The sequence below is a fragment of the Oenanthe melanoleuca genome, chromosome 23, assembly GCF_029582105.1.
Source record: "Oenanthe melanoleuca isolate GR-GAL-2019-014 chromosome 23, OMel1.0, whole genome shotgun sequence".
NCBI classification, from domain to species: domain Eukaryota; kingdom Metazoa; phylum Chordata; class Aves; order Passeriformes; family Muscicapidae; genus Oenanthe; species Oenanthe melanoleuca.
This window is the reverse complement of record NC_079356.1, coordinates 4,929,298-4,947,343: the sequence shown is the minus strand read 5'-3', so window position 1 is coordinate 4,947,343 and position 18,046 is coordinate 4,929,298. Positions and strand designations below refer to the sequence as shown.

The following is an 18,046-nucleotide window of genomic DNA, read 5'->3' as shown; positions in this document are numbered from 1 at the left end:
ACAGGTGTGTTTGCCAATAAGGGAAAAAACTTCTCTCTGAAATGGAGAATGTAAACCCCCTCCCTCCAAATTATTATAAATTTGAAATTAAGGGGCTCTCAGGCAAAGATATGGGAATTAGGAATAACAGTTTTTTACTAGGAAAATTAAAATAGAAATGCAGTATTACACAGAACAATCCCAGCCCTGCCAGAGTCAGAATCCAAGCTGACACCCGTCAGTCAGTCAGGGTGTTGGCACAGTCCCATTCAATGGTGGCTGCATCCTCCTGCAGGGGCAGATGTGGTTCAGCTGGAGCAGTGCTCCTGGAGAAGGTGCAGTTTCCTCTGAAGCTCCAGGGATGATGTGCAAAGGTCTGGCTTTCCTCTGGAATCCAGTGGAAAGAAGGATAACTTGCTGTCCAAAATGTCAGTTTTTATCTGGGTAGGAAATGTTTGGCTCCTCCCCTGGCTGGAGCATCTCCCAGTGGGATGATGGAATTTTATCAGTCATGCCCTGGGACTCAGTGGCCATGAACAGGAGATATCTCCTGGAGGGAGGATGGGCTGTGGGAAGATAAAGATGATTGCCCAGCTGGGTTAAAGATGGCCCATGAGCAGAGGATATCTCCATGGAGATCAGGGTCACTGCCCCAGCTGGGTTAACAGATGGGACAGAATTCACATTTCTGACCACATCCTGCTTTGCAGCCCAAGACAGCCCCTCACCAGGAGTCAGTGGGTACCTGCTGGGAATTGCCCAGCCCTGACTGGGAATCGTTGCTGTCCCTTGGTGCTGGTCCCTAAGGGATGGCTCTGTGGGAATTCCCACCCACGCTGCTGGGAAGAACCCTTTGGCTACTGGGCTGGAGCAGCAGGTGAGAGGGCAGAGATCTTGGAACCACAGAGCAAACCCACCCTGCTCCCTGCCTGGAGATCCCCTTTTATAAAAACCTCTTTTCCCAGTTCTGCCCAGAGCAGCCAGGGATGGAGGCAGAGATCCCCTGTCCTGGCGTCCTCCCATCCCTGCAGCCACGGCTCCGTTACCAGGGCTGCACTTCAGAGCTTTGCTGGCAGCCTGTGCCGGGTGGGGCTGTGCCAAAATCCCCCTGGGAGGAGAGCAGAGCACAGGAGGGGGGTCTCAGGATCTTCTGGGGCTGCAAGAGAGCTGGAGAGGGACTTTGGAATGGGATAGGATGAGGAAAAATGGGTTTAAACTGAAGAAAAGCAGATTTAAATTGGATATTGGGAATAAATCCTTCCCTCTGAGGGTGGTGAGGCCCTGGCACCAGTTGTTCAGAGAAGCTGCAGATGCCAGGGAGGATAAATGAAGGAAAATCTGCTCTGTTTGCACTGTGAGGGAATCTTGGCTTTCCTGACCTGTGCTGACTTTTGGTGGGAGTTGGACACTGCTGGAATTCACATCCATGCTGACGGCCCCAGGGAATGGGGGACATTTCCTTGGGGACAGGATGGGGACAGGGACAGCTGTGGTGCTGAGCAGGTGCCACGAGAGGGCGTGGAGGGCTGAGCAGTGCCACCAGAGGTGACCTGGTGGCCGATGTCCCCCTCCTCGGTGTCCTTCAAGGGCCAACGTGCCCCAAGTGGCAGTGCCACCTTCCACGGTGCCACCCGGTGCTCCTGCCCTTCAGGTGTGTATTTGGGGAGTGTGAACGAGCATCTCAGCCTCAGCACAGCCCCAGGGCCACCTGAGCCCCCAGACTGTCCCCAAACCCTCTGCAGGGTTTCACCTCCAAGGGGAAAGAGCAGCTGCTTGAATCCCACCAAGCTGGGCACGCAGAGATTTTTCCTCAGTGCCAATTCTGGCAGGGGACAGACGTCCTCAAGTGCCATCTCAGGCACTTTGTCACCCCGGGTGACCCGGCTGGGGGGCTGGGGGGCCATGTGGGGGTGTCCTGCTGGCTGCACAAACAGGCCCTGCTTCCTCGCTGGCCTCCTCCAGGTGCGGCTGGGAATCATTAGGAGCTCTCTGAGTGTGGGAACTGGAAGGGAAAGCTGGAGAGAGGCCTTCTTTCATCTCCCCACTCCCTCCTCCCCCCGTGTCTGCCAAGCCTGGCTTCCTTTTGAATCCTTTAGCTTGTGCCAAGCGCGGGAGAAGAGGAGGGGGGAAAAAAAGAGAAAAAGGGAAGGGAGGAAAAAAAAGAAAAGAAAAAAAAAAAAAAAAAGCGTCAACCACAGGAATGTGTCCAGGGATCTGGCTTCATTCAGGCTGCTCAGCCCTGAATACCCCAGCTCCACTCGGGGAGCAGTGGGAAAACAAACAGGGAGTGACAAAGGGTGTCGGGGAGGGGGACACATCCCCTGCCGTGGGGCTTTGGGAGCACCCAGGGTCAGGGTGCCGTGCTGGGAGAATCCCGGCTGTGAATTCCATCCCGGGATGGGGACACGGTGCCCAGCCCAGCCCCATCCCATCCCCGCGGGGACGCTGCCCCTGTGCCAGCCTGTCCCCCCGACAGGGCCAGCAGGGCTGCGGCAGGGAGGGAGCCCGGGAGGGTTCTCTCCAGCACTCGGGAGAAGGATGGCTTTTGACTCGCTGCCGACTTTATTCCCAGCAAATTAATAATTTCCTCCTGTGGCAGCAGCGCCGGCCCGTGCGGGTGTGCGCTGGTGGCTCCCGCTGCCCTCGCAGCCGCCTCTCCCCCATGCTCGCCCTCAGCCGGGCTCCTTCCAGCTGCGCAGAGCTGTCAGATCCAGCCCAGCTGTGCCGGCCGCGGCCTCGGGAGCATCCCTGCGGGGTGGGAGCTGATGGTGGAGTGCCGGAGGTGCTGGGGAAGCGCCTTGGGTGGCGGCGAGGGAGGCGCAGCTCCAGCCAGGAGCTCTCGCTGTCTCTTGGCTCCGCAGCCGCTCTGGCAGAGCTCGGAGAGACAGAGAAAAAGCAGCGAGGGAGCCGCCAGCGCTCGCTGGACCCTGTCCTGGACACAGGGACAATCCCAGAGCCGGGTGGGAGCGCTGGCCACGCCGGCAGAGCAGAAACCTGGGCATGGGATTTGTCACACGAGTCCTTGCACAGCTCCACACGCTTCTCCGCATGTGCCAAGCGCTCCGGGCACCCCGTCCTGGCGTGGGAGCCGCTGCCGGCTGTCCGTGTGTCCTGTCCGTGTGTCCGGACACCTCCCCGTGTGCGGCACGCACCGCGGCACTCGGGATGGGAGCTCTGCTGGGAACGCCAGCCGTCCCTCGGGCAGCGATTGTGTTTTGTTCCTTATTTATATCCCCGGGGTGGTGCCACAGGTGGGCGATTGTTCCAGCTGACAGCCTGAAAGGCGCAGGAACGAGATTGAACTTCCTGCTATTCAATTAGAGAAAGTGAGCATTCAGCAGCAGCTGCCGGCTGCTGGCAGGAGCCGAGCCCCCGCCGCGCCGGGCGATGCGAAGGCAGGAAAAGCCGCCTGATGCCAGGGGCACGGCGGTTCTGAAGCACCTCTGGCTGCCACTGCTCCCTCCTGAGTTTGTTTTTTGGGAGGAGATTCCCAAAAGTTAAAGCAGCCCCGTGGAGCAGAAGTCGGATGAGGAGGAGCTGGGGGGGCTGAGCCTGGAGAAAAGGAGGCTCAGGAGGGACCCCCTGGCTCTGCACAGATCCCTGACAGGAGGGGAACAGCCGGGGGGGATCGGGCTCTGATCACAGGGAACAGGGTCAGGAGGAGTGGAAATGGCATCAAATTCCACCAGGGGAAGTTTAGGTTAGATATTGGAGAAAAAAAAATCTTCACTGAAAGGGGTGTAAAGCTGCCCAGGGCAGCGGTGGAATCCCTGGAAATGTTCGAAAAACACTCGGGGACATGGTTTAGTGGAGAGCACGGCGGGGCTGGGTTAATGGTTAAACTCGATTTTAAGGGTCTTTCCCAACTTTAATGACTCTGTGGGAAGCACCGGCGTGGAAAACAGCAGCGTGTGCCTGGGGGGGAACACTTTAAGTGGGGAGAGCCCTGCCAGGAGGCTCCAAGCGCTGCTTGCCCCCGGGCCAGCCTCTGCCCTGAACTCTGGCTGATCCCTGACCCTGGGGCCTCTGTGGTGAGGGCTGCTGGCTTTGGAAACCCTCTGGATGTGCATTTCCCCTCCTCTGTGCTGGAAGGGCCGAGGGATGATCCCTTCCCCTATTCCTTGTCCTGTCTCACCAGGGATGCCTGTGCTCCCTCCCAAAGGCAGGTAAGGAAAGGAGTGAGTGCTCCTGTGAGCTCTGCACTGGGACAAACCCCTCTCCCTCTCCCCCTGCACGGCCTGAGCCCCCTCTGAGGCTTTGTGGGAACCCCTGCAGCACCCAGGGTGCAGTGAGAGCTCTGGGGTCTCCATGTGCCAGGAGCCCGAGGCTATCCCTGCTCCATTTCCTTCCCTCACCCTTCCCCTCCTGGGATTGATCCAAGTGGGAAGATTCTCCTGCTGCCACCTCTCCTGGCCCTTCCCCGCGCCATCTGTCCCCAGCACGGTGACAACCTCCCTGGTGGCGTTCCCGCTCGAGATCCTCCCGTGCCCCCCTCATCTCTCTATTTCTAACCCATCTGTTTCCACGGGGCCTCTCCCGGGCTGGTGGTGCTCATCAGGGCTGCGGCTGGAATCCTTTTTGGCGCACGGAGATTCCCGCAGCTCGCTCACCCTGCCCGCTGCGGAGGGAGGGACCGGGCTGAGCTCAGCGCCAGCCTCGCACGAACACGGAGCGTCGGGGCTCGCCGCAGGCCGGGGAGCTGCGGCTCTGCAGCCAAGGCAATCAGCAGCAATTAGCCCCCTTGCTGGGAACTCGCCCTGAGATGCTGCAGAGGCTTTTCCGTGCGTGCCGATGCTTTTGGAAGTGTTCGGGGGTTGGACGTGCCAAGCCGCCGGCCACGTCTGAGCGAGCCTCGGTGCCTCGTGTCACTTCCATGAGGCTGGGAGGGCTCGGGGGATGATGTCTGTGAATGTTAGAGGCACTTGTGTAGCCAGGCAGCGCAGGGACACGCTGTCATTGCCTCTGCAGTGCCATCTGGCCAGCAGCGGCGCAGCTAGAACCAGGGCTGTGCGCAGGAGAACATTTTACAACAGAAAGCAATTAACAGAATAAAGCCCTTTTTAAAATCCAGTAATTAAAAACAGTCCCTCCCCCTTGTTTTCCTTTTAAGCTGAAAGTTGCTGTTTACTCATTTGCTTTACAAAGTGTGCCTTGTTGTGGCTTCAGAAGAAATGAAAGTTTGAAGTGGTTAGAGAAGAAAGGCTTCGGGGCTGCTGCGTTCCAGGCAGGGCGGAGGGGCAGGGGCTCTCCAGCCCGGCTTGTTTGTATTTGTTCTTGTCTACTCACAAGATCGCTAAACACACATTTAACAAGTGGTGAAACTGTCTACCAGCCTGATCTCTCCCAGGGTTCATGAGAGAGGCCTGGCACATTAGCATTGCTGGGGGAAGGGAGGGGGGCACAGGCCTTTTGTAGGGTTGGTGCTTTGGGGCTGAGCAGGGAAGGGCTCCCTGCGCAGGCCAAGTCCCAAACAAAGGCATTGTGTTCCCCGGAGCCCTGGGACTGGCCCCGGGGGAAGGCCAGGACCTTGCCTCACCAGCCACGGGTTTTCCCATCCCAGCTCCTCTTGTTTCCAGCACGGGTGCAGCCCCGAGGCCATCCAAGGCTTTCCAGGGCCAGAGGTGGAGCGGGGCCGGCACCTCCGGGGCTGGCTCGGACCCTCCCTGAGAGCCAAGGAACCCAGGGGACCATCCTGGGCCACAGGAGCTCACCTTGTCACCTTGTCCCCATCACCCTGTGTGGGCACAATGTCCAGTGGCAGCAAGTCATCAGCCCACTCTGTGTGGCCACGGGGGGCTCCTGGACAAGCAGTGACCCCGTCTGTCAGCAGGTTTGGTGCAATATTAATTAATCATTGTGGTTTCTCTGTAAAGCAAGTGCCCAGTGCAGCAGCACCATTATGGGTGGGGAAACTGAGGCACGCCAAGAGCCTAACCCTGGTGGTGTTTGATGTTAAACCACCGGGATGTTCTGCTGATTCCAGAGCAGGATGGTGACCCTGTCGCTGTCCCTCAGCCCCACTGACCTGGTGACACAGAGTGGCACAGACTCAAGGGGCCAGCAGCAGCTCCAGGGTGTCCCAGCTGCGAGCTCAGCAGGTGCAGCCTCCTGGAGCCCCATCCCACGGGATTTGCAGGGCTGAGCCACATTCCCAGACCCGCCGTGGGGCAATAGGTGTGAGGACACAGACAGCCCTGCCAGGGTGGCGAGGGCAGCGCCGAATTTCAGCTCCAGGATCTGCCCTGGCCCTGCCTGGGGAAGGGTGAGGCCACGGGTTTGTGGGAAAATGTTGTTTTTCCCTCCCCTGGACTGCCCGTAGCAGTCGGCTGGGCGGGCTCTGGGTTGCGTGGGCCGGGGAAGTGGGGGGGAGTTTGCAATTGTGGTGCCTCTGGCTTGGAGCAGAGCCACGGCAAACAATCCTCTGCTGGCCCTGCTCCAGATCTGACAGAGCAGGGAGGTGATACCGCATTCATCCCTCCTCGCTTTCATCCCAAATCACCTCCTGAAAGCCCTGCCTGCCTCTCCTGCCCGCCGTGAATCTGCTCAGCCACAGAGCAGGGCAGCCTGTCCACGGCCAGGAATCCTGCCCAGCATCCCTGGAGGCCTCTGCTTTGGAAATTCCAGCTGTGGCTCTGGCAGGCGGCGGTGGGAGCTGAGGTGAGGAGGTGATGTTGACTGAAGATGTGCGGACAGGGCATCCCAGGCACGCACGGGGTTAAAGCAGAGGTGTCAGTTCACGGGGAGGTAACAGATAAGTCCTGCTCCCCGGCTGCCTCTGGCTTTCCAGAAGCCTTGCCCTCCCTCCCACATTCCAGCTGCTGCAGCTTTTCACAGCTGGCCGCTCTCCTGGGACATTTCCCAGAGCTGGGAAGGCGGGAGGGGAGGGGAGGGAGCAGCGTGGTCCCAGCCTGGGAGCGGGGCTGGTGGCTGGGCTGACCACTGCCCCTGCAGGGACACTTAGTCTGGAGCCCTTCATCCCTAGGACAGGCCTGGCACAGGCAAAGCAAGGCAATCCCAGGTCCCTGGCAGGGATCCACCCTCAGTCCTGGCCCGGAGAGTTTTTCCTGCTGCAGGGAAGGGACATCAATCTTTGCAGCTCACTTATTCCTTGGCCTCTGAAGCAGGGCAGCCAATTAGTGCTGGGTGTGATGGATGGCTTAGCCCCGTCCTCGTGACACCCATCTCTGGAAGCAGCTCCCACCACGGAGAGGCACAGGCAGCAGAGCAGGGGACAGCCTCACCAGCCCTGCCTCCCCGAGGGTCTCACAGGGATGGACAGGCACTGCAGCAATGCTCGCTGCGATTCCAGAGGGGAAACAGCCCCGAGCACGGGGCCAGCGCTGCTAATTCAGGGCTTGGGGAGAGATTTCCTCTGATAATTCCCTGGCTTGGCTGTGGCAAAGCCTGGAGCTCTCCGGGGAAGAGCAAATCAGCCCCGGGCAGAGGTTGGTCAGCCTCTGCCTGTGGCTCTGCCCTCGGGGTCACTGTACTGTGGGAATTGGCTGCAAAGATGCCAGGAGGGGCAGAGCCCAAATTTCTGCACCCCAGCTCCTCTTGCCCGCAGTGGGGGAGGTCAGGGATGGGTGACACTCCCAAAATCCAGCTCCCCTCACCCAGCTAATCCTCCCCTGTGTCTCCACTGAACCCTGAGGGTCTCTGCTCTGTCTGGGGTGCTCAGATGCCCCTCACAGTCCCCCCTGGGATCCTGGGGTCGATTATAAACGGCTCTCCAGGAGCACAGGCTGGAGAACGGATCTGATTACAGGAGAAGTGGGTTTTGGGGCCCCTGCTCTGTTCATAATGAAGTGTAATCCTGGAAAAACATGTTGCCAATTACACTTCAATTGAACCCAGATAATGATGCTTAGACAGGGCCCAGAAAAGATGGAGTCTGGACAGTGAATTCCTTTCTATTGGAGAAGAAAATTTTCCTCTGTGGCAGGTCTGGGCTCGGCTTGGTTCAGGCTTGCTGTGATATGAGCAAGAGCCTGAAACAACCAATCTCAGGATCCCATTTAAATGGTTTTATCAGTGGAAAGAGTATTAATCTCTCAAAAGCACATGTTTATGGGAAGTTTGGTTTGGAGATGTATGTGTTTCTAACTGAAATCACTTTGGAAAGGGAGGAGGAGCAGGTCTCAAAACTGCTAAAATAACACTTTTCTAATTCTTCTTGTTCAAAGTAACTTTTCATTTGGAAATGTAAGCTAATAACAGCTCGGCTTCTTGACCACTTCTCCCAGTGAAAACAAAACACCAGAATTAGAGTAACAAAGTGCTGTGACCCCAAGCAAAGCTTTTACCCCCTTTTTCAGTTTACAAACACCGCCGGGATGTCAGGTTTCCACTCCAGCCCAGGTTCAGGTCGCTGCTGCTTCTCTTCAGGAGGGAGCACGGCGTGGTTCAGCCCCAAAAACCTGCTGGGGGAGGGGATTGGGGTGCGAGCGCTCTGCTTGGCCGGGGCAGGCGTGGGCGAAGGGCAGGCAGGAGCCGCGATTTGGCTTTTCCGGAGCTGCTGGGGAATTGCAGACACCTCGGTGAGCTGGCAGAGATGGCTGAGGGAGATAGGGAGCACCCCAGGAGGCCAGGGTGGCTTGGCTGGCCCGAGCGGCGACGGGCTCTTATCGCCTCTGCAGAAGGGCTTTGGGAAACCCACGTGTTGCCAGATCTCAGCGCTGATTATTTTCTTCAAAATAAAAGGCATTATTTTCGTACTGGGAACCTCCACTTGGGCGCTCTCCCTCCTCCCCTCTCTCTGTCTCTCTCCCACACGCACACGGTTTTTGGTGCCTTGGGGGATTTTAGCAGAAAAACAGATTCCTGCCTCCTTCCTGCAAGAGCGAGGAGAAGGGAGATGCTCGCCCGCTGCTGGGCTGTGGGTTAAACTTTCCAGCATTGTGGAAAAAGCCCAGAAAACAACAATTCATCCCAGTGTTCAAAGCCTGAAGCGGGGCTCGTCTCGCAGGGTAGGTGTCAAACGCCCTGGCAGCGCTCTGAGCTGGCACTGGAAGCTCCGAGGCTGTGGGAGCGTGGCAGGGAGCCGAGCTCCCGGCGGGACCACCAGACCCGAGCCCGGGGCCACCGCGGCCGCCCCGGCCCTCGGCAGTGGCCGCTGATGAATCGGTGCCGCTCGAGGGCCCTTTGAGCGGCGCCCTCAAACAGCAGCGCCCTTCCAGCAAGCCGCTCTCCGCCGGGATCACGAGCCCGCGGAGCGGCTGCGGGGCCGGGCAGACATGTGTGTGCGTGTGGGGCTGGATGTTGATTTTTCCCTGAAACAACTCAAGGCTTTATCAGTCCCATCTCTTTCCCACGGTTTTCTGTTGCCAGTGAGGTCACTGGTCCCTTTAAACTGGGGCTGAGGCCAATGTGCAGCGGGTGGAAGGGGGGCCGTGGGCAGGAGGGGGGGGGGGACATGAGACGGTTCACACAGACTGTTCCTTTTACAGGAAGACTTGGGATTTCGACCAGCGAGCGGGAGGAGGCGTGGGGGCGGCGAGGGGGGGCCCTGGGAACCGGGGAGCGCCGGCGCGGCCGCGTAATCCGTCACTCCCGGGAGATGGTGGCTCATTAACCCATTACCCGGGAGGTGGGGACGTGCCGGGAGGGAGCCGGGGAAGGAGAGCCGGGGGTGGGAGAGGCAGAGCGGGCAGGGGAGGAGCCGTGCGAGGCCGGAGCGGCGGAGCCCGGGCAGGGACGGAGCATTGCCCCGAGCGCGGCGGGCGAGCGCAGCCGTGGCCACCGGGGCCACGCGTGGGGCAACCTCGCCGAGCCCACCGAGGTCTTCCCCCCGCCAGGATGAAGCGGCTCTGCGAGGAGAGCTCGTCCGACACGGAGTCTGACGGCACCATCGACGTGGGCCGGGAGGAGGAGTACAGGTGAGGGCAGGCTCCGTCCCACGCCGCTTTTTGGGGTCCCGGTGCCGCTCCCCAACCCAGAGCTGCTCGGGGCGCGACGCTCGGTGCCTGCCGGGCACGGCACGGGAGGGCACCGGGTCTGCCACGGCTGTACCGGGCACGGCACCGGACAGAACCGGGTCTGCCAAGGCTGTACCGGGTCTGCCACGGCTATACCGGGCACGGCACCGGGTCTGCCAAGGCTGTACCGGGTCTGCCACGGCTGCACCGGGAGTCCCTCGCACCTCGCTTAACCCCTTGGGGTCGGGCTGGACCTGCAGGATGACCCCAAAGTGCCGGCCAGGTTTGGTGCTGGCAATGGGGCTGACCCCACGAGGAAGCCCAAGTGGCCATAGAAGTGTTAAAGCAGTGTTAGGAGCTACAGGAGAATCCCATGGCTTCTCCTGCCAGGTGGGAGAGGGGCAGCAGGAGCCCGTTCTCTGCACCCCGAGATGGGGCAGAGATACCAGCGGCACCCACACCCCTGCGCTCAGGGCAACCTGAGGGCTCTCGGGGAATGTGGAAGAAACCGAGAGGGGTTTTTTTTGCATGAGAAAAACGCTTCTGCTGTGCTGATGCATTGGTAACGCACCAGCTGGGGCTGGGATGTGTCAGGGAGAGCCCGGGCAGGGAAGGCAGGGCTGCCCTGGTGCCCCTCGGCAGCGCAGTTGGCAGGTTCTGTCCCATCGCTGCCCTTTCAGCGCCGGGGTTTTGCTGTTTGTGGGGGAATGGTGAGGACAGGAGCGATGCCCTGGGGCTTCCCCGCGTTCCCCTGGCACCGTGCATCCCCAGCCCGGGTTCCCAGGTCAGCCCTCCCAGGCTCCGAGGTGCAGGCGGCGCAGGGGATGAGGGAAAGGCTCTGTTATTTGTTCCCATCCAAAAATCAGCTGCTTTTGAACTCTTGTTTCAGCAGCCAAGTGTCCCCCCTCCCTTTGGTCGCAGAGGCCTTGGATTAATTAATTCCCTCTCGCTCTTTGGTATCCTGAGCAGAGAAACTGCCTGGCTGGTGCCAAGCTCAGGTTCTCATGGGACTAAATTCATGAATCTGCTTCTGATACAGTCACAGCAGAGTCGGGCACGTCTTACCCAAAATGTCCTGCAGAAATTCCCTGAGCCCTCATGCAGTTTCCAAGTGCATCAATATTTAAGCTGCTTTCCTGCTGCAGGTGGAATACATCCCACCCCTGCACATCAGTGCAGCACAGGGAAAAAATACTGGAATTATCACAATATTTTATTTCGGTGACCAGTAATGATGAACTTTTAATCTCTCTCTGGTGCTGCTAATTTGTTTGTCTTCTCCAGGCAGTGGTAGAACCAGGCTGGCTGTGATCTGGTGATATTTGTATAGGTGGATGTTGTTCCTCATGTCACGCAAATCTAGGGCCAAAAGAGCTGAGGTCACACCCCAAGTGATGCCATCCTGCATGGGATGCTGTGCACCCAGAGAAATCAAACACTTCCAGGTGGGGAGTGAGGAGGAGTGATTAGAGCTGCCTGGCTGGGGTTCCCAGCCCATTACCCATCGGTTGAGTGGTTTGGGCAAACCAGTTTCCCTGTAGGGAGGGGATGAGTCACGCCGGGTGTGAGGCTTGGATCAGTGCGTGGAGCAAGTTTGGGCTCCGGGGTCACTGCAGAAGTGCAAGATCTGCTCAGTTCACAGCCAAAGCTGTGCTGTGGCTGATAAAACCAAGCAAAGAGCAATCCAGAAATTTTAATCACCGGAGAATATACCCACACTGTTTTTTTATGTGGTTCCAATCCACCAGATTTATTTTTAAAATACATTTTGCCATGAGATGGGTGTTGATTCCACATCTGGATCTGAAGCTCACAAAGAGCAATGCATCCAGACTGCTCTACAGAGAGTTTAAAAAATCACTGTTCTTCTTTAGGTGCCTACTTTGCATTTCCAGGTGAATTCAGCCCAGTGTCCATACAGAGCCCATTTTCACATCAAAACTGCTCATTCTGTGTAGCTGGCAATGCGTGTTAGTACTTGTGGAGCCAGCCAGCACCTCTGCCCAGAGAGAGCCCACCCAGCAGACATTCAAATAGGGGACCTGTATGGAGATGAGCAGAGCAGGCAGTAGAAGAACGTGTTATTGTGTAAAACCACTTCTGAAAGCACCTTGCTTGGGCCTATTTTTAATAGGCTGAGCTGGGTCTAGTTTTGGGCTCGCTGCAGACAGCACCGTCTGTGCAGGAAAATCCTGAATAGACTGCTATTAAAAATGCTTTGTCAAACTGAAACATTTGGATTGGGGTGAACCCAAGTGTCCCTTTGCCAGATTTGGGTGTCTGACACCAGCTCTGGCTGGGATTGCAGGCGTGTGCACATCCCTGCTCCCAGTTTCGTAAGGCACAGCAGCAGCCCCGAGCCAGCTGCACTTTCAGAGCTCCAGACCCTGCTGGGGGGGTGGGAGGGGGCCCAGCCAGCCTCATCCCCCTCCTCAGCCACGGGGTCTTTCCCAGGGAGTTTCCCACGCTCTGTTATCCATGGTTGTGGAGATTTCACCTCCATGGGGACCTGAGGGTTGAACTTTGCCTCTCTCTGCGTGTCCAGTGCTGACCTTTGGTGCCTTTAGCCTGCAGGCACAGGGTGGTTTGGGGGGCCCCATCCCTCAGCCTTGTCCCCTGAGCAGAGCTGTGAGCCAGCAGGGTCTCTGTTCTGTCACCTGCCCAGCTCCTGGCCCCTCTCTGAATGGTTCAGGGGTGTCTGTGAGTTCAGAACATCCCAGCCCACCCCGAAAATTGTGGTTTGGGAAGCGACTCTCTGGGCAGCCCTCAGAAACCACATCAGTGCCACCACTGGCCTCACCCTGAGGAGCAGCCAGCCCTCCCTGGGTGGGAGCTGGGATCCCAGAACTCAGATCCCTGCTGCTGCTGTGGCTCTGAGATGCAAAGCCCTGCAGACAGGGCAGGCTCAGACACGAGAGACGGGAGGTTCACACATGGAGGAAGAGAGGCCAGAGCTCAGAGCTCAGCCTTTCCAGCCCCATCACGGGTTGGGGTTGAAGAATTATTCCTGGGAGTGGATGGACAGTTTGGTGCAGAAATCTGTCCCAGGCTGCTGGAAGATTCTCAGAGGGGAGAGAGTGGGATTCAAGTCTCTGCTGTGCTCCCCATCCCCAATTCCTGAGCTCTGTGTTGTGGGTAAAAATGAGATGGGAACTGCAGAAAACATTTTTTGGGGTGGGTGGGAGGAAACTGCAGATGGCAGACGTGTGTAGAACATATGTGCAACTGAGCTTGCTCTCCAGCCAGAAGTGATCCCCTCTCCTTTTCCAGCCATGTTTCCAGGTCTGTGTCTCCCACCACGACATCTCAGATACAAGCCAGGAAGAAGAGGAGAGGGGTGAGTGTCCTTTATGATTACCTGTGTCCCCTAGCCCTGTGATCCAGGGGTGGCTGTTGTCCTGTCCTTAGCATTAAAATCACCTTTACACCCCTCCAGATCTTTCCCCAAAACCAATTTCCCCCCAGAGATTTGACCTCAAACCTGACAGAAAAAGGGAAAAGCAATTTCACCCGGGCTTATCGCATTTCCTCCCTCAACTTCTGCACCCCAAAACATCCACCCACCCACACACAGCCCTTCCAAAGCACCTGGAGGGCTCTGGCTCTGCCAGCTGTGCCTGTGAGTGACTGTGGTTTTCTTGTGTGTGCTTGGGAATGTCCCACAGATCATCGAGAAGCGGCGCCGTGACCGCATCAACAGCAGCCTGTCGGAGCTGCGGCGCCTGGTGCCAACAGCCTTCGAGAAGCAGGTCTGTGCTCTGGGGAGCCCCTCCTGCCAGGATAAATTCAGTCTAGGAAGGGTTTTGCAGATATGAGGAAGCAGAGAAATGGGGATTTTTCAATCTGCATTGGGAAGGAGCTCTTCTTTTCTGCTCACTTGATGTGAAAAACAGAGCCCTGGTGGGTGCCCTGCGCATTCTGAGCACTCCTTGGCTTCAGGGAGGAAATCATTGGTCAGATCCCAGCTCCTGAGAGGCCTGGACCATAAAATGACAAGTGACTTTTCCTTTCTGCTCCCAACACAGGGGTCTTCGAAGCTGGAGAAGGCAGAAATTCTCCAAATGACAGTGGATCACTTAAAAATGCTTCACGCCACAGGAGGAACAGGTAAGAACTGCTCTGATGAGCACATGGGGGAGCTGGAGGTGCAAACCTGGAAGGAAAATTCCCCATCAGCAGCAGCAGCAGCAGTGAGCAGCCTCCAGCCAGCTCTGCCTCCTTCCCAAGGGAAATACCTTTTGAGGGAGGGCAGATGGGTCAGCATCCCATGCATCCATTTGGGAGACTGGGCTATGTGGGATGGTGAGCCCACAGGGACACACCCCCAGTGTCACACCCCCTGCTAAAAGCTGTTTTGCCAGAGACTCTTTTATTCCTGCTCAGAAATGGAGCCTGCTTCCAGAAAAACCATATTAAACTCTTTACCTCCTCCCTGGGATACATTTCCTGCGGAGGCTGAATTCTGCATGAGGACTCTGCAAATAAACAAGGCTTTTTTTCCCTTTTTTTTTTTTTTTTTTTTTTTTTGGTGTGTGTGTGTCTCTTGGTTGTTGTAAGAAGAGAGAGGGAGCCCTGTGCAAAATTCAACAAAGGTCTTATTTGTACTGGGACCTCAGTACAGACCCTCTGTCCTGTTCCAGTTAACAGGATGGAGATCACAGCTCCAGTAAAGAAGCCTCTGGCTTGCTTACCACCCAGTTTTGGCTTGCTGGGGACATTGCTGGCATCCAGGCTTTGGTTCAGGGCTGTAACTTGGTCTGGAACATTTGTTTAGATATTCAGTTTGACTGCACTGCAACAAAGGGCTGCATTGTCACGAGAGACCCCGTCAAGCACAGTGGTCCAGCACTTCACTGTGCTGTGACATTCTCTGCTTTATTGCTTATGGTCTCATGAAACTGCAAGTTGGGAGCAGAAGCCTGAAAATCAGCGGTTGGTTGCTGATTTCTGTGGCTTTGAGCTTTCTCAGCCCGGCTGTTTTGGTTCTGCCTCTGCCCTGTGACTTTGGTTTAAAGGGAGTGTAAATTTTGGGAGCCAGGCAGAGGGAAATGTGTTGAGGAGATGCTGTCCTGAGTGGAATATCCCACTGGCAAAGGCAGCCCAGTGCCAGTGCCCATCTAGCCCACAGCCATGTCTCCAGCAGTGCTAAGTGACAGAATCCAATAAGAACAAATTCTTCCCTCCTGAGCACAGCTAATGAAACCTCTTACTGGTCTCACACGGCGTGAGAGGCTCCCTGACCCTGGCGGGTTTATCCTGCTGAGATAACCACAGATGCCTCTCTCATGTCCAGTCCCTGGGGACACCCACTTGGCCGCCTGCTTCAGGACTATCACAGGGCAGCAAAGTGCCTCAAGTGAAACACACAGTGCATTAGAGAGGGTAGTGAAATCCCAGCGCATTCCTGAGCTCCCCATGTCCTCTCCCCCCAGGCTTCCTGGACGCCCGGGCCCTGGCTGTGGATTACAGGAGCATCGGTTTCCGCGAGTGTCTCACCGAGGTCGTCAGGTACCTGGGCGCCCTCGAGGGCCAGAGCGCTGCCGACCCCATCCGGCTGCGCCTCCTCTCCCACCTCAACAACTACGTGGCAGAAATGGAGCCTTCGCCCGTGGCCACGTCCCTGCTGCCCCTCCAGAGCTGGCCCTGGTCCTTCCCGGTGCAGATCCCCAGGAGGGATCCCGTTGTTTTGACTGCATCTTCCCTGCCTTACCCCAGCCCTGCAGTGAGGCCGGCTCCTCTCCGCCGTGTCCCCGGTGAGATGCTGCCGTCCCGCCGGAGCTTCCTGGCCAGCAGGATGGGCTCGTCCAGCAGGAGAGCCCGGGGTGCTGGTTCAGCCACAGCCGTGCCAGCCGTGCCCAGGATGCCTTCGCCAGCGGGAGCACTGAGAGAGGGCTCGTCCAAGAGCAGCCAGATCGCCACATTCCTCTTCTCCCCAGCCTCTGCCGGCATCCCTGTGCCGCCAGCCTACGCAGCACCTCCCGTCTTGGGCGCTGCCACGCAGGGACCCGGCATCAGGGTTGGGACATCCAGGATCTGCCGCTCCTGGGCGACGGAAATCGGGGCTTTCTGACCCTCCCCTGCCCTCCGGAGACAGGAGTTCTTCAGCGCTCACCGCCCGCGGGGCTGAGAGCAAACTCGGCTGAAAAGGCATCTTTCCTGCTTTGCAGAAGCCAAGGATCCATAGAGAAAGTTCTCTCTGCTCTTCCTTCCCTCCTCGCACCGCCCTCCTGGCCTCACCATCGCTCGTCCTCTCCCTCGTGGCGCCTGCAAATGCAAATCTCGCCCAGTTCCGTGCTCGGGGCCAGGCTCCAGACCCTTCTGGCTACGAGCGAGGGGGCACACGCAGATCCCAGCCCCGTTCCTCCTCCAGCAAACCCCTCTGCAGAGCCCAGCCTTGCTCTCCTTTGGAAAACAGCCAGCCTTGAAATACTGTCCTTATTTCCCCGGGGACTCGGAGCTGCCAGCCAGACTTGCTCGTGCTGACTCCCTGCGATGCATCCCCCAGCTGCAGCACCTAATTTAGGTGTGGTGGGATGGACACGGCTCACAGCCCGTGCCCAGCACTGCTGGCACCCACAAGGCAGGCTCCAGCCCCCCCAGCTCCCAGAAAGAGCTGGCTGCCTGCTAATCCCTGTGCTTTCCTCTCCGCATTACCAGCTTTTCCCACTTATGTGCCCTTAAGGTGGAGTGAGGCAGCGGCTTAGCAGGGCTGTTCCCCCAGCCCGGCTGAAATCCTGCTGTGGCTGCAGGGCTCCCGGCACAAATCCTGCCAGAGCAGCCAGCCAGGCTGCCCGGGCACGGCCCCTGCCCGCGCCGAGGTGTGAAGAGGTGAGACAGAGGATTTCAAAGGGACGCCTGTCATGGAGGGGAAGGCTCTGATGGCCAAAGTGAGAAGAAAACACCTTTCCCTCTGCCAGCTTCCCTGCTGGAGCTGTCTCTCCTCCACCCCCTGCTGAACAGCCGTGACTGCAAAGGGGGAAGATGGGTTGGGGCAGCCTGAATTTGAAGTGCCTCCCTCGTTCTCCCTGAGCCCAGCATTCCTCACCCTGCCCTCCCACAATGTCTCTGTTTTCTTTCTCCAGCACCATGTTTGGGTCTCACACCTCTCATCCCCATCCCTGGGCCGGGACCAAATCCCACTGAGGTGTCACTGCACTTGTCCTGAGTCCTGAGAGCTCTCCCTGCCTTGCCCTGTGTGCCCCGAGGTGACTGTCACAGCAGGTCACACCTCTGCTCCTGCAGCTGGCCTCCTCCCTTCTTTGGGCAGAAAAAACAGAAATTTGAAGCTTTCAAGCTTCACCCTGTCCCTGTGGTGGCAGGGCAGGGTGTCCCAGTGCTCCCCCTCACCTGAACAGCTCCCTGCATTCGTGCCTTGACTTTTTGGGATACAGTGAATATTCTGGACCCAGCTGCACGCCCAACCCTTGCCCACCTCTACAGCACTCTGATGTGGAAAGAGAGAAAAGGCCAGTGCAAAGAAAGGTTAAAAAGAGGGAGAAGATCTCTTTTGAATGGGAGAAACTCTTCCCATGCCTCGGGTCAGAGGTGCAGCCGGTTGGGCTGTGTGGATGAGCTGTTGTTTTCCTCCCTGCAGATGGTATCTGCCCTGTGCATGTCAATGTATGCATCTGCCATTGTTTGGGAAGTCAGTCCCTCCCAGCTGTTTTGATGGAAGTCATCACACTTAACACACAGAAATGCCTCTGCTGCTTCTCACCCTTGTCCTCAAGTGCTGGAATCAGCCAGGAATTACATATTCCCTTTAAATAAAGTCCCAGGAGGGAAATCCTGGTGGAGCCTGGCTGTTCCTGCAGCTGGTTTGTGCACTAGAGCTCACGGCCTCACTTTACACTGTGCAGTGCTCTTAGATTCACGAGCTGTGACATCAGCAAAGGTGTCAAATAAAGTCTTTCAAACCCCTGTCCTGGTTGTGAAATGTGAAGTGTTGAAGTGAATCTGATCTGCTTGTCCAGCCTGCCTGGACCTGTGAAGGTCATTGAGGAGTAATTCCATGGCAGGTTTTGATTCCTGAAAAGCTTAAAAAAAAAAAAAAAAGGTAAGATGCAGCTTTTAAGGTGACATCCCCTCTGATTGTTTTATAGCTCTTGGTCATTCTGGCCCCAAGACTTTACTTTGGAAAATAAATCAAAATC

At 57.4% G+C, this 18,046-nt stretch overlaps 1 protein-coding gene across 1 annotated transcript; it reads left to right on the top strand.

The window, feature by feature from the left end:
* The first annotated feature begins 9,619 nt into the window (after nt 1-9,619).
* On the top strand, nt 9,620-17,816 carry HEYL (hes related family bHLH transcription factor with YRPW motif like). Its single transcript, XM_056509312.1, has 5 exons — nt 9,620-9,854; nt 13,164-13,230; nt 13,559-13,642; nt 13,919-14,000; nt 15,326-17,816. Exons 1-5 carry the CDS (start codon nt 9,775-9,777, stop codon nt 15,961-15,963), a joined length of 951 nt encoding a protein of 316 aa, XP_056365287.1. The 5' UTR covers nt 9,620-9,774; the 3' UTR covers nt 15,964-17,816.
* Nucleotides 17,817-18,046: the final 230 nt, after the last annotated feature.

Coding starts and splice junctions, on each gene's coding strand:
- HEYL (XM_056509312.1), top strand. CDS start 9,775: ATGAAGCGGCTCTGCGAGGAGAGCTCGTCCGACACGGAGTCTGACGGC. Junction 13,643..13,918: donor CAACAGCCTTCGAGAAGCAG/GTCTGTGCTCTG, acceptor CTCCCAACACAG/GGGTCTTCGAAGCTGGAGAA. Junction 14,001..15,325: donor TCACGCCACAGGAGGAACAG/GTAAGAACTGCT, acceptor CTCTCCCCCCAG/GCTTCCTGGACGCCCGGGCC.